General features: G+C 40.6%; 1 protein-coding gene across 7 annotated transcripts in view; it reads right to left on the bottom strand.

Annotated features, from left to right (window-relative positions):
• Window positions 1–15792, bottom strand: part of LOC104635494 (protocadherin alpha-C2-like) — a 172756-nt gene that overhangs the window by 25840 nt on the left and 131124 nt on the right. For all 7 annotated transcript variants that reach the window (XM_075766121.1, XM_075766122.1, XM_075766119.1 and 4 more), the window contains 2 exons: window positions 12494–12552; window positions 9961–10049 (listed from right to left, as the gene is read on the bottom strand). In XM_075766121.1, the coding sequence (XP_075622236.1) occupies window positions 9961–10049; window positions 12494–12552 (148 nt within the window). The remainder of the gene's footprint in view (window positions 1–9960; window positions 10050–12493; window positions 12553–15792) is intronic.

Below are 15792 nucleotides of genomic sequence, written 5' to 3'. Positions count from 1 at the left end.
GACACTGCAGGCAAAGGGCCTGCAAGCACCGCAGTGAAACATGAAGGCTGAAACAATAATCATACAGCGTTTGGGAAACCCTGACCTAACGGGCTCTCTCTGGCTCAGCAGGCTGGAGAGGAGCAGGGAAGGACGGCCCCAAAACGGGCTCACAGGCCTGTTATTCTTCACTCACCTCTGCTGCAGTGAGAGTGTTTTGGGCCAGGTGGATGCTGATCCCATCCTCAGCAGCACCATAGAGCACTCTGTGGTGAGAATAATTTTAATTTTTCTGCACCTTGGTTTTTTCCCTTTTTGAAGCAGGATAATGATCATCCCCTTTCCCTCGTGTTCCCAGAATTTGTCTGCCTGGCATACATAAGTGGTGAGTTCCTTAAGGCAAGGCTTGTCTTTTGCTGTTTGTATGGGCTTTGTGTAGTGCCACCTGACCTGAGAGGCACTGCCACACTACAACATTAATAACAGATGCTGAGGCAATGCCCAGTTACAAAAATAAACCCATGAAAAATACATCCCTGACCCTTGTGTACAGCAAAGTGCTGCACACAGGCAGACATCCATTAGGGGAAGATGTTATATCACAGAGTGGTCTGTACTCCCTCACCCTCTTTTCTCCCTCCCTCACTTGCAACAAAAATGCATTCCAGATCAAAATTTCTTAGAATTGCTTAGAACCTGCCTTATTTTATCAACCTATTTTCTATCAGATAGTGAATTGTATATTGCAAGAGATAACAGGGTTGAAATTCCTCTGGGATCATGAATATCATAGGTTGTTTTAACATTTACTTGAGTATATTTTAAGAAAATCTAAAACCAATAAAATTAAGCCCACAGCAGTAGAAAGAGAAAAAGAAAAGAAAAGAAAAGAAAAAAACCCACAACCACCCAAAACACACACATAAAAGGGAGGCACAACAAGGAGAAAATAAAGCAGCTGTAAGCTCATGTGGAAACAATCTGATTACCATCAATTCCCTGAAGTACTGACCAGAGAAAAATTTGTGTAGCTTATAAGTTCTGACAAGATCACAACCCAAGGTAGTACAGCTGCAAGTGATTGATTTTTCTACGTATTTATTGAAACCTCTGAGAAAATAATAGAGATTGAAATAAAAATCCATGTCTTCTCTGTAGCTATAGAATATTACCAGTAGGCATGCAAGGCAAACTCCCTGGTATTGTTAGCAAGATCACAAAGAAACATATACCTAGAGCAACGGACAAGTGAAAAAGTTACTTAGATCTGAAAATCTGACTTATTTACAAAATAATTTTCCACCAGATGTCTAGGAACCAATCACATCATCTGGCAAATCTGGTTTTTTGTAAGAAGAGTTGTGTGTCCCCCCTGCTTTTTGCTCAGTTACAGGATCATTTGGGGTATGTCTAACTTCTAGATGGTAGGTTAATCAGGGTGGAAAACCGATAAACTACCTGGAGTTTTTGGTGTTTCATTCAAAAGAGTTAATGAATTATTGGCCATTACAGACATCACCAAATTAACCACAATCAAAATCAGGTACATGTGAAGAGATGTTATTTTGTTCTTAAAACAAAGAGTAGAGTTAGTAACAGTTACCAAATGAGAAACACTTTTTTAGGTGCAGCTGTTAACTTCCATTTTGAAGAAGCAATAGATTATTATAGAAAAGAATTAATTAAGTAGACAAGGACTTATTGTCATTAAACTTTCTCCTACCACCTAAGTATAGAAATTATAGCCAGCTAAACTGCTTGTGAAAAATCTCTTGCTTTATCACTCCTTAAAATGAGAAAGTCTTGAGCTGCAGCAACTTTTGTCCATGGCTTGGGAAGACCTGCTTCATATTACTCAGTCACAGAAAACCACTAGCCTTTTGTTCTTATTCCTCTTATTTTATTCCAGGTTTTAGAAATGTTCCAGGTCTCTTGTGTTATTCGTACCTCAGCTGGAGCTATCAGTCTTACATGAACCTTCAAGAAGTCTGCATTAGAACAATCACCCCACATGGAGATCAGAGGTTGGAAGTGGTCATCTCCACTTTGGCAAATTCAGCAACTGTCTCCAGTCAGGGGACAAACGTGGCCCTAATCTAAATGGAAGGGACATGCACAGGGACTTGGCTAAATGACAAGAGGCACAAATGCATTCTGCATTTGCCTGGGACTAATGAGAAAGGTTAATTCCTCTCACAAATCTTTGCAGCAGGTGGAATCAAGAATTCTCCACATTATATATGTAGACATAAACTTTTCCAAGATCATTTTCTTTCACAGACAAAATGAAACCAAAGGCTTAGTCAACTATATCAAGACAAACAGACCACACAACTTTGAAGTTTCCAGCATTAGCCTTTTTCAAATTCTGATGACTCCTTTTTTTTTTCCCTTACACTGAGTCTTCAAGGATTAAGGTATCACACACTATTAAATCTCTCATCCATATCATCTAATTTACTTGGTACACTCCACTAAAAAATAATGGACCCCGTGATAAACATCACAAATGGTATTTCAGGTCAGTCATGGGTGTTTTGGAGCTAAGAGAAAATAACAAAAATAACAGGAAGTAAATGTAAGAGTAGGCAAATCATGACTGCAGTTTCTGTAATATAATGTGTCTTGCCCTCCCTTCTTTGCCCACTCACCTGAACAAAAATCTAAACTAACATATTCATTTACCTAGTTCTGGCTGCAAATACTGAAAGCCCAAACTCCTGGTTCAACTATAGTTTGCATGTGGTGAAGCAGATGAGTTCCTGGTCAGAACAGTCATCAGCTTTTAAAATTAATAATCAGTATGTCAAGCTGCATCTGTCGTAAAAATATTTATATTTTGACATGTTCTTTTGAAAAATCTTTCTGATTTCAAAATGCTTTTCTTCAGCCCAAGCAGCATCTGAAATTCTCAGACCTCTCCAGCTTCCATCAGGCTGTCAGAAATGAGAAGCATTTATCACAGAAAATTCTTATTCAGTATGAAATATTGAAAAGGTGATGTGTGGCCAAGCCAGTGATCTGCATTTCAGCATTCCTGGAATAACAATACAGAGGGGAGACAGAGTGGACAGATGAGCAGGAAGAGACCAGAGCCATTAGATGAAAGGAATAAACAAGTTTTGAAGAGAAATAGGGAAGAGAGTGGTGCATACTTGGCAAACCAGATAGGTAACAGGGAAGTGTCAAAAATGGAGGAAACAGAAGAGGAAAGCAGAAGAGCTGGAAGTATAGAGGGAGTATCCTGAGAGTAAAGTGTACTGGGAGTGAGGGGCAAAACTGAGGACTGTGCATCACGGTGCAACTAGGTGGAATTAACTTGAGAATTCAATGACCAAGGTCAAAACATGAGATAAAAGGAAGAGATTTAGCCTTATATGGTCATTGCAGATTATTTCTACTTCAGTATAGTGTCATTGCTCTCCATCTACATGAGAAAGCTGGCATGATTTCCTTCTCCGGACTCTAATGAGCTGGTAGAGATATTGCAGCTTTAAATAATGATTTTAGTATGCTTTATGGGTATGATTTTTGCCACGATTACAAGAGGTTGTGAACCAAATCTCTATGATACTTTACTGCATAGGCTTAGGAACTCATTAAACTGCTTATGACCTTCATTTTGGGGATTTATTATATCACTGATTTGAAGACTAATTTTCACAACAAACATGAATAACTTTGCTGTTCTGTATTTTCCCTATTTCCTCCTTTAAAAATTTTACACATATTATGACAGTGGTTCTTAGGCCACTTCAGTGCAGTTCTTAGAGCTGGTATTTTGATAGGTAGGTATTTCTGGTTTTGAAAGTCGGAATAATGACATTTCATAGAAAATTTGTTATTAATTAAAATAAAAATAGAGGATATAGATATGCACAGCTGCATTTTCTAGCTCCTTCTATTTTAAACAGCTGCAACATTCTGCAACAAACCAAGATCCCAGTTTTGTATTCTGGGTTGCTAACTAGTTATTATCTTTTACAGCTTTAATCAATGACCTGCTAAAGCTAAGCCAGACCAATGTTCTGTGTCTTTATTTGTAAATTAACCTTTAACAGTCTCAAAGCAGCAGCACTATTGGCCCCTGCACATTCTTTGAAGTGGCTGCTTGATGAGTCTTAATTAGCCCCTTTTTCTGTAGCAAAGGAAGGTCATTTGAAGAAGGTGAATAGAAACTCACTGACATTTAAGAAATTGTTCTGCATTTACAACCGCAATGTAAAGCTAAATCATATGAAATATGTTATACCTGAGGTCTTATAGCACTCATTTATTTTCTTAAGCTCTTTCTCTTTAGTTTTTAGAAAAATGCTTCAGAAGCCAAGAGCCTTGTGACAGTATTGTGGTCAGCTTTTACTGGACTGTTACGCTGGCTGAATTTCAAGAACAGTGTCTGTTGCAACAGTGAGAGAGTCAAACTTAAAAAAATCATTCATTCCCTTCTGTGCTGATGTTAAATGGACTCAAAGACGCAGAGAGATCAAATGATTATTCCATGAAAGAACAACTAACTTCAGTGTGGCTTTCGGTCCCCTCATGACAATCTATTACCCAGTCTCAGTGTGCCAATCTTCTTTCCAGTGACCTGTGCTCAGTAGTCACTTAAGAGCCTAGACTGTGCCATTCCCAGCGCTATCTGCCTCCTGTAGATCTTCTAGCATCCTTTTCCAATTGTTTCTCTCTACCAGATCCTCTGTGCTTACCTTCCAATTCCAAGATTTCTACTGGTGGCCCCCCCTCATGTCCTTAGATTGCCCAAGTCTTTCCTGCTTACACCAATGCTCCATCTCTCATCTAGGCCATTCTCATAATGTTCCATTGGAAGAAAGTGTCTCTTTCTGACAAAATGTTCTTATTCAAGTAGGATTTACTTGCTTGACATACAAATTAGTCTGTGAAACACTGCATTGTGTATGCCACAATAACACTAGATAATTATAATAATTCCTTCTCCTATCAAGGCATTCTTGGACATTTTTATTAAAATCCATGCAAGCATCCCCTTTCCTTTCTTCACAGCTTCCCCACAGTCATTCCATCACACAGTTAACGCTCTACCCCAAACCAGCAGTACAAAACTTACAAGGAAGACTGACCTTACCTTTCAGATTTGCTTATTTGCCATATTTATAGTTGCTTCTCATTTAATTTTCAGTATTCATCACTTATTCTACAGCCCATGCCCCATCACTGGACCTCTTCTGCATTCCAGCTGACTGCAGCAGGAACCATCCTCTGAGAGCAACATAAATCTATTCCAGAGCAACTGTAGTTCCCAGCATAAAACCAGGACAGTCTGAGAGTATATGGGCATGGAATATCCCTAACTAGCATGGCATGTGTAAAAAGGTCACAATTAGGCAGGAGGTAAGGAACAGTAGGAAAAACTGAATAAAGAGAGGAAAGCTGTGATAGACACAAACTTCAGAGGATAAACGTTGAAAGAGTTAGACTTGGGGTGATGGGACACAAGGAACTATACATGTTTGTATAAAGATTTTATGTATCTATATACATATATACATATACCTTTACAAAAAAAAAAGTGCATATATAGCACATAGAGTCCTCTTCAGACCTAGAGCTGATCTCTGGGTTTCCTAGTTATAATATTCACCTACTTTTTCAAGTAGCAATGAAACCTACAGCTAACCTGTCTCTCTTGCTTATTTCCCTTAAGGAATAGCAGCCAATATTACTACTGCTGTTTACTTGGCTAGTTCAAGGGATAAACATATGCACTCTGACTGTCATGCATGGAGGACTGCCCATGTTGAGGTCACTAGATTCTCACACAATATAATTACTTTTTTCATAAGAGTGCTTTAAGAAACAAGGCTACCACCTCTCTTCCCCAGCTAATTACCTGGGAAAAGGAAACAAAAATGACAGATATACTTAGAAGAATGTTATCAGGACAAAATCAGAAACATAATATTAGCCTATTTTAGGATGGCTTTTGCCTATGCAATCTTAATTCAGTCCCTTGTGCAGATTCATAAAGCTAGACACTGAGAACCTAGCCTCCTTAAAGCGCGTGGGCTATTTGCCATGGACTTCAGAGATGCCAGTATTTCGCCCACGGTCTTCACCTACATGCTTCCAAATTTCAGATGCAGAGTTTTTCATGAGGTCCTTTCCTCTTTTATTTACAGAGTTGTCTGAAGAGAAGTATTTTTTCCCCTCTATATATGTAGTGCGTGGCCCAGTGCCTTATTTACTGCACACATATAAAGCCTACATTGAATACAGGATTTAAAATTCTTTGTGGCTGTTTCTCATCACAAACCTTATCGTTCTCCTGAGTCTTACATGTGCTATGAAAGCATCTTTAGACCGTTTTTGTGAAGCACTTGCATTACCAGCTCTGTTTTGTAGATTGGAACCTGGAGCACACAGATTTGTCTAATGCTCACTAATTCTAAGCTCTGAATTATGCATAGGTCTGATTTATTCAGAAATCTTCAGTGCTGTATGTTTAAAGCAAAGTTTCTGTTCCTCTTAGTTTCCACCATTTCCACAAATCAAGCTCCAATTATTTCGAGTTAGGCATCCAGAAAATCAAGTTCGCTCAGATCGGTGGTCACCTACAGAAACTCTGATACAATTTCCAAATCTGTCGAAGGACATAGAGCAGAAACCAGAAATCTGTCTGCATTTCCTGGACTCACTATATAGCATGTGAGGGACAAATGAGATGCCAGAGTGAGCTAAACCCAATGCTATGCTCTACCCACAGGGAGTTTGAGCCTTCTTGTTCCATTTCACTTGGAAGTATCCTGAGTACAAACCTACAAACTATTGGACTGGTGCATAAGAAAATGCAACGACAATTTAAAAAATGCCAGAATGAGATTTTCCCTGCATGAGTGAAATATGCAATAAAGTCAATAGGAGTGCTGTCAGTCAAATGAGGACCAGGTTTTGCTTGGACAACACATATTTGATGAAACATCATGTGATGTTTGAGTACAGCTATGCATTAGGAATTAAGGATTTACTGATTTAACACTTGACTTGTTCATCCTTCTTAAAGTGTTCCTATGACATCATCTTTGCATGCTCTCATTGATTAACTCTCTGAATCTGTCTCTGTGAGGCATCTTATCCGTGGCTTTTGGGGATTGTTAAATTAAATGAATAGTTTAGTGACAAACTGACTGGGATTAATCAATTGACTAAAACAACTGCATGGAGAACGTGAGCACAGAACAGGCTTGGAAATGGTTTCTAGTAATCAGAACACAGTATGCTGATTTAGATATTAGGAAAAAAAATCTTCTCTATGAAGGTGGTGAGGCCCTGGCACAGGTTGCCCAGAGAAGCTGTGGCTGTCCCCTCCCTGGCAGTGTTCAAGGCCAGGTTGGATGGGGCTTTGGGCAACCTGGGCTAGTGGAGGGTGTCCCTGCCCAAGGCAGAAGGGGTGGAACTGGATGGGCTTTAAGATCCCTTTCTACCCAAACCAGTCTATGATTCTATGATAACAGAGATAACAAATAACTTATTAGGAGTTTGTCTGGACACAGGTGCACTCCACTCATACACAAATGTTGTCAGAAGCAAATGCATTTGCTGAGTCAATCGACTGCAATTGACCACCATGAGTTGAATCTCTTCTGAAAAGCACCAGATGTGTACATTAACCTGATGAAAAATATTACAGGTCTTGAACCTAAGCCGTAAAGAGAAAGAAGCATTGAAAGAGATATTTGTGGGAAACTGCAGATAGGATTCTAAAACAGTGGTAGTAAATTGCTGAAAATGTGATGCATGATGATGTACTCAAGCTATGACAATTAACACAATCATTAAATCTCCTAATTGAGATTTCCCTATGAATCACCTATTTGCTATTAAGAACCAGAGATATCTGTAGCTTTTGCTTACAAAGAGTGGAGAAGAAGATTACCTGAAACCCACTAAAAAAAGGGCTAATTAATATTATGTCAGGGTCACTAATCCCTTGGGAGTGGACCAAAAAAACTCCAAACCAACAGTCTTCATTGTGCAGGAAAAAATATTCATTTACAAGGAACCTGATTCACAAAAATTGGATTTAAAGGCAGCTGTAACTAGTGTGGTATTTCATAATGTCATTTTAATTAGTCACATTTTCCTGTATGGCAGAAAAGTTTCCTGTTGCTGAAGGTATTTCTTGAATACATTACCTAGAAATAAAACCCACAGAGAAGCAATGATGTACAATGCTCCGTCCAAGGACCAGAGTAGAGAGCCTTGGCACTTGGCCTCTCACCTCTCCGGCTGCCCAGGGCTTTCTGCCAGTTTCTCCTCTCACTATGCCTTACAGTTTTCTCCACCTTACAAAGCCACCCACTTCCAGAGCAGCATGTGTGACAGGGATGCATTAATTGCACAAGTGCCTTATTGCATGGTCATGGAGGGAAAGAGCAGTAAGACCCAAGGGTTAGTGCTGCTCCTCAAACAAAGAGAGGTTCAGGTTCCCAAAGTCAGTCTAAAATGGTAAGACCCAAAAAGAACAGGAGGGAGGAGCCCGGATAGTGGAACAGGGCTCTGGGACCCAAATGCCAATGGACCTCCTCAGAAGACAGGACCATTCTACCTTTGCAGTTATATTCAGGTACTTTGAAATCTGCTTTACCAGCAAGCAAACATCTGGGTGAATATTTGCATCCATACTGAATTTGGTATAAGGTAATACACTAAGAGCTCAGTCAAGGATGATCAGTGCAGCTGAAAGCCTGAGGGAACCCCTTGTAAATGTTAGAGTGTACTTGTGGTGACATTTTCAAATGCAAGCTCAACAGTTACATGCCCTTCATAGCATGCACAAGCTGTGCCTTTCTGCACAAACTGCAACAGAAGGAAGAGCACACAAAACCCAGGTAATTATAGCCTAGGGGCCCATTATATATTACATTAATTTCCAAATCTGTTTCTGCAGACAACACTTCTGCACCAGTGCAGGTTTTGCTGGGCACCATTAATTCATGGATATGTTGTAACCGTGATTGCAAATCTCCCCAGCCCTTTATCCAGGTAAAATTCCCATTTTTAAGCCAAGGGAAAGGTTTGCACCAAAAAGTATTAAAGCAGCTCTCATATCTTTTCTGCTGGAGACCCCACTTCTCGGCCTTTGACCTGCCTCTGTGATATGAGCGGCACTCCTCATTTGAATTTCTGGAGGACTCATGGTGCTCACAGAGCTGTCATACAGGGCTCACAATCCTACACAGGGCATCCACTAAGTTGACAGCTTAGTTTGGACATGACTGAAACTGTTGATCACACCAGTTACTGGCTGCTCCACTACCTCTCTATATTATTCCTGCTGCAACACTATAAATGAGAATATTTCACTGCCTGCACTGCAAAAGATACAGGTGATCTTTTCCAAACTCAATGAGGACCTAAAGCCAATTCTTATTGACTGCTGTTATGTCATCAGCCAGACTAAGTAAATGGAGCTACATTCTAAATTGTATTTTTGTCATTTATTTTGACAAGCAAATAATAGTTTAGTTTCCATCATTGTGTACTAGTTAATGAAAATAGTAGCAAGAAAGTAGGTTTGATTTCACCACAGAAAATGAGAAGAGACATTCAAAGAGACTTACTGGGTTTGCAAAAATAACAAAGGGAGAACTGATAAGCTCCTACCCCAGTTCTACTGCTCCTTTGAAAGGCAAATCAGGTCTAGTCCCAAGCATTTTGAATCTGAATACACACAGCAGAACTGAAGCCCTTGCATTACACAAACCAATAACCTCCAAAGGCAGGGGATCAAGGACTCTTATCTCCAGTGCTCATCTGAGACTGAGTAAGGAAAAAGATGTATTTTATGCTTTATTATTCCACTCTATCTAGATTCCACAGACTAATTCACAAGAACTTTACTCAGAGAAGCAAAACAGAAGAAAAACTAAGATGGAAGCATTAGGAAGTCTACTTCAGTTAACATTAGTTCCTCCCATATATTCTGGATTTTCACACCCTTACCTGGAGTAGCACTGGAGACTGTTGGCCACTGCTGATCAGGCCCTCCTGGTCCTCCACGTAGGACTCCTGCCTCCTCCATATGCACAGCACTGAATAAGCATATATCATAGTTAGATTATACAGTTCCCCTCTGCCCTGGGCTTTATAACATTTCCCTCTCTTGCTGCTCTTCAAAGTTCATAACTGCTTGTCGCTCTGCAACTACTCTGCATGATGCTAACAATTTCTGCTGGGCCATTGGAGGACTAGCTATTTTGACCTGCAAAAGTTATCTTTGATTATTTACTAAAACACATTTGTGGCATAATTTATAAAACAAACGTACCTGCAGGACACTTTGCTTTCATTGACTGGAAGTCGCTAACAAGGAAGTTACACACCTTCTTTGCTGTTATGATGTATTAGCATTAAAGCAAATGGTAAAAAAAATGGTGGAGTTAGTTCTGAGTTTCTGTCATTGTGCTACTGCAACAGATCCCACCTTCCTGGGTTACTGCATGCTTCTCATGAGCAATTCAGAAAGAGAAATACGTTTTCTCAAATGCAGAAACTAACACAGCAAATTTTACAGTGGCACATCATGAGCACTTGGCCTTGAAAGCACCAATTTTGCTATTATCCACCACCTCAAATGGAAGGAAAAGAAAAACTCTGCTACTTTTAATGCAAAACTAGGCATGTATTTGTGAGTAATTCCTTAGAGAAACAGGATTCTGTGACTCGTCTTTGCTCATCTGCTTCTCAGCTCCTTTACACACTCCCAGTTGAACTTAATGGGCAGTTTCAACCAAATGTGACAGATGTCAAGGGTCCTATGGATACTAAATTTCTACAAGCTTTATAAAAAACCAGCACTTCACAAAAATTATCAGCTGGACTGCAAGGGCGGTGAGGCACTGGAACAGGTTGCTCTGGGAAGTTGTGGCAGCCACATCCCTGGCAGTGTTCAAGGCCAGGTTGGATGGGGCTTTGGGCAACCTGGGCTAGTGGAGGGTGTCCCTGCCCATGGGGGGGGTTGGAACTAAATGATCTTTGAGGTCCCTTCCAATCCAAACCATTCTGTGATTCTATGAGAGGTCACACAGGCTCAGAACCTGAGATTTCAGGTAAGGCAGAGGGTTGCTGATGTGAGAGAACAGAGGAACACATACAATTTCCTAATAAGGCTTCCTTAGCTCCCCTACTTGTGGGATGAATTGCTTTAAATGAGCTCTGACTTTTCATTAATTGTTCAAGTAAATTCAGGCCAGATCTTGAACTTTGTACAGAAAGGAATGTGAATCCACAGGTGGGAATACACAAGAGCATGCCTGACTCTGAGGAAGGGTAGATAAGATGCTCAGGTAGGCAAGAGAATTCCTGCTTCAGGATCCTGCTCCCCAGATTGTTTATTCATTTTGCAATGAGCAGTCAGGGATTTAAAGAAAAATAACAGCAGGAACATAAAAGAAAGAAAGCAGTTTGCCCAACAGGCTACAGAATCAAGCTTGCTCTTTCTTCCTTTCCTTCTGGTCCCTCAGGTTTAGGTTCCTTTTTACACAGCAGCCCAAAGTCAGCTGGAGAGGTACACTGTGCCCTCACCCACACGCAGCACAGTTTCAGGGATGGGCAGGCTGAATCTGAGTTTTGGACTTCAGCCTTACGAAGACTCTTCAGCCCTGTGGATAATGGATAAAGGTGATGACTACAGTCCCATTGCACCAACAATCTGGGGAAAAGCATACCGTCCTGCACTTTGTAGTGCTACTTAGGAGCTACTGCAGCCTTATAATTGTATCTAAACCTGCAAGGTAGTTTTACTAATCATGTCAGATTACACCTGAATATATAACAAGTGTTCTAATCTGCTCAGGAAGGGAGAGCAAAGATACTATTTTATTTAGGCTCTACAAAAACACCTTTATCATAATTCTTTTTTTTCCAGGTATACTGAGCACCAAATTATAGCAGAGACCACTTGTGATACTAGGCAGAGGACTTTCAAAGATGTCTAAAGAGATTTGGACACAGCCTCACTTCTTCTTTGAAAATCCGTCTCATCTCTTCAAAACGCCCTTTAAACTGTCTTAATCATATTGATTGCACCACATGGTTAATAAACCGACTGCAGGAGCAACATACTTTTATGGTAATGAGAGACATGAAGATGGAAAACGCATCAATGCTGCAGAGTCTACTGAAACATATCAGCATAGATGATTAAAGTAAATACAAAGCTTAAAGTAAATACAAAGTGTATAATCACAGTTAAATAATTCAATAATTGGAGCAATTATGCCTTGACAGTCAATGTATAAAAAGACAGGAGGTAAACACAAAAAAAGCACAGATCTATGGTAGTATAATAAGCAGAAGATGTAGTCAGACTGAATCTGTAACACTTGGAGATTGGAAGTGGCAGCAGCAGAACTCAGGTGCTTTCCATCTCAGTGTACAGATATCATCGGTCTAGTGCATCAGAGGAGCCAGCTTTGTCCTTTTCACAGAGGACAAAGACAGAATTCTCCTTCATGTAGGGAAACACCATACCTACCTTTGCATTCCTGCCCTTAGGGATGCAGAGTAGCGCCAGTCAGGATTGGGGTGTTTTGGCTGTAGAAACAAAAAACCCAGGATAACGTTGTTAATATATGTTAAAAGTGCTGAAAAACATATGCATCTGGCTAATTTTGTCAGAAGAGTCTTTATGGAGCTATTTAATTTTTGTGAACTTTGAGAACTGCCAAATCCTTCTACAAATCTAAAGAAATTTTCAAATGCACACACAGACATTGTCTCTGTAACAAAGAAACTTGTTTGCATGCCAAGGCCTTTGGCTAGGGATGATCTCTGTGGAATGACATTTAATGCTGGAAACTAGCGGACAGATACTTCGTACATTCATCAACATTCTGGGCATAGAAAAAAAAAACCAAACAACCAAAAACCACTTAATAAATCCATAATACACATTATTTACCTGATAAGCTGAGGAAAGTCGAGCTCCTGCACTGAATAGCATCTGCCTAGAGTACGTATAAAATACAGCCCCCTGTGAAGGGGACGTGTGGGGTAGTCTGCTTGCTCTGAGGTTTCTGCTGCCATTTAGTGTACTGCAGAGGACTGCACTAGATTGTATCAGATTTGTAGACTGCAGCAAGTCTTTTATCAAAGGCAGGCGTGCTCTTTCTTATCAAGGACTACTACATTCTCCATATTCATGAGAGGGCATAAGAGGTGGAAGGGGGAAATAGCCAGCAATACCCTTTGACCAACAAACCTCAGCATATCCTGACCTGCTGCAGAATGGCTTGCTAAATAAAGAGATAATTAAGAAATCCTCTGTTGATCAAAAATTGCTCCAGAAAATCTCTTTTGCTTTGTCAGGGGACTATCACATAATTTTCAACTACAGCAATGAATGCAAGCTCAGATCCTTTAAAATGAAGCCCTAAGCACATAGCAACGTTATTGCTCAGGATTCTCAAGACATTATTCTGTAGGTGACATCGCAGCCAGTGCTTAACTTCAGGCACTTGAATTCAAAGAGAGGACTTATGTCCAGAAACATAATGGATTACACACATTCCTGGTGTGTCTTGTACAGTGCCAAACACACAAATAATATATGACAGTAATGGCTTAATTCTCTTCAAGCTATTGGAGGCAGATCAGAAATGAATTTGGTCCCATTACTTGAAGGAGAAAAAGAAAGTGTTGAATGCTCTGAATTATTTAAAGCCAGCTCCTTCCTCTTGAGGTTTGGGGTATGCTTTTCCCTGGATCAATAGGTTTTATTCAAATAAAAATGGAGCAATTACAACTTACACTATCACTCTATCACCATATTTCCCGGGTCCAGCATCACTCAAGAATGAGATGCTCTCGAATGATGTTCATCCCAGTATTCTTTATGGTCTGAGTTACACAAAAGGGAGGCGTTTGCTATTTGCAACCACACATTAAACATCTGTACTAGCAATTTCCTTCCCATTTAGCCCCCAGTTCTCTGGCATGCTCAGGTTCTGCTGACTTTAGCAGAAAGTGGCTGACAAGGAGCCCGTTATGCATGGTTCCAGTATTTTCTGATTCATTCCATTCTGGCTCCAGTCCCAGGGATGTCAAAGCAACTCTTAAAGTCAACCATGGAGTAACAGTCAATGAAAGAGGATACAAAATAATACACACTGATCAGACCCTCTCCTAAGTTTTTTCTTTCTTGATCTATGAAGGGTGCTGACACCAGAAGATTTGACTTTTCCTGTGCTGGGGATTTTCTTATCGCAAGGGAGCTGCTGGGCTGGGGTTGTTGGGAAAGTCCCTCTGCTCTTTTTTGCAATGGGAGAGCTACAGGTTACTAATTTGCAGAAGCTTACAGGCAGCATGAGGAGGAGGAATTTTACCACAGTCCCAGGCAAAACACAGATGAAGTGAGATTACATCAAAGAGCTGGAAAAGTCTGACACAAGTTGGGTAGGAGTGAGAACAGAAGAAAATGGCCACTCACAGTATATAGATTTTTGTTTTTCAGCTGAGAGCTTTCCAGCTCTTGGCTAGAAGACATAAATCTATGTTCTGCTGCAGTGGGAACTTTCAGACACCAGATTGTAAATGGGTGATGATGTCAAGAGAAACTCATCAGTTAGTTAGAAATTCATCATTCGTTCACTCCACATGCATGGACCAACATTCACCATGTCTACATTACAGAAACAGCAGTGCTTAGGACATTGTTGTATTTTCAAAGATTACTATCCAGAAGCTGTGACATCTTGTAGGTACTCCCAAACAGTTCTCTATTTGCTATTACTCTTTAGGCAGGGCTGTAGTGCTGCTCCCAGAGGGACAGAAGAAGGAAGGAGGGGACAGGATCAGAAAAATATACTCTGGAGATGGAAAGATCTGTTGCCACAGTTGACTTTCAGGAGGAGAGCAGGAGGAGCAGGCAGTTGGGCAGCATTCTGCCTTTGTCCTGACCTATTCTCACCCAGTTTTACCATGTGCTCACTGCTTGACTGGGAACTTACAGACCTCAGCAAGAGACACGTGTTTGTCCCACACTTGTGTTATCACAGGTCAACATCCTGCAACTGGCAAAACTGGTGAAATTCCAATTTTGACAGTGTAACTGGCTTCTCCTTTAGGTCTACTACAAACTGTAGTTCTTCAGGTTCTTCTGGTCATAAGAGAAAAGCTGTTTCAATACACCTTTAAATGAGACTGGGCAATTAGGAGCGAGAAAAGCAAAAAAGTGTGACTGATAGCAGAAGTGACAGCCTAGTAGAAGAGGCAAACCTGTTCAGTAATATCTTTCCCCAGTTTGGATGCAGCAAAGCTCCTTGTTATAGATCCATCAGGCATTCACAGTCTGCATGTTTGGGCTGGCTTCTATCTCTGGCTATGAACAGTCCACCTTTACCAGACCACCCACTGAAACCTGCCACCTTGACACATGCTGTCACACAGCACACAATCACTGTGTCATGACACGATATAGCCCGTCTCAAAGTAGAGCACAGTCTTCAGCACAGTCAGTCCTCAGGGACAGGAGTCTGCACAGGAGCTGTCAATTGGCTCCTCTGCATAGCCCAGTCACAGGCTTTGCTGTGAGAAGTGTAGCTGTGTCATAAATCAACAACACTAGGACAAGGAATAGCTGGCTGAGAAGCAGAAGTACAGAGAGGAAGCACACAGAGGAATACAGAATCTGAAGTGGTCCAGATGCTTCCCAGTTGTATATCCCCACACTCTCATTATGTCACACAATGCTGATGAAGCTATTATTGTTCCTTTTACCTCCCCAGCACCCAACTCATTACAAGACCCTGTTTATCACATGCCAGCCCATTCTAC

This window comes from Balearica regulorum, chromosome 14 (assembly GCF_011004875.1).
Source record: "Balearica regulorum gibbericeps isolate bBalReg1 chromosome 14, bBalReg1.pri, whole genome shotgun sequence".
Classification (NCBI taxonomy): Eukaryota; Metazoa; Chordata; class Aves; order Gruiformes; family Gruidae; genus Balearica; species Balearica regulorum.
The sequence above is the reverse complement of the archived record's forward strand: the minus strand, read 5'-3'. Positions and strand labels throughout refer to the sequence as shown.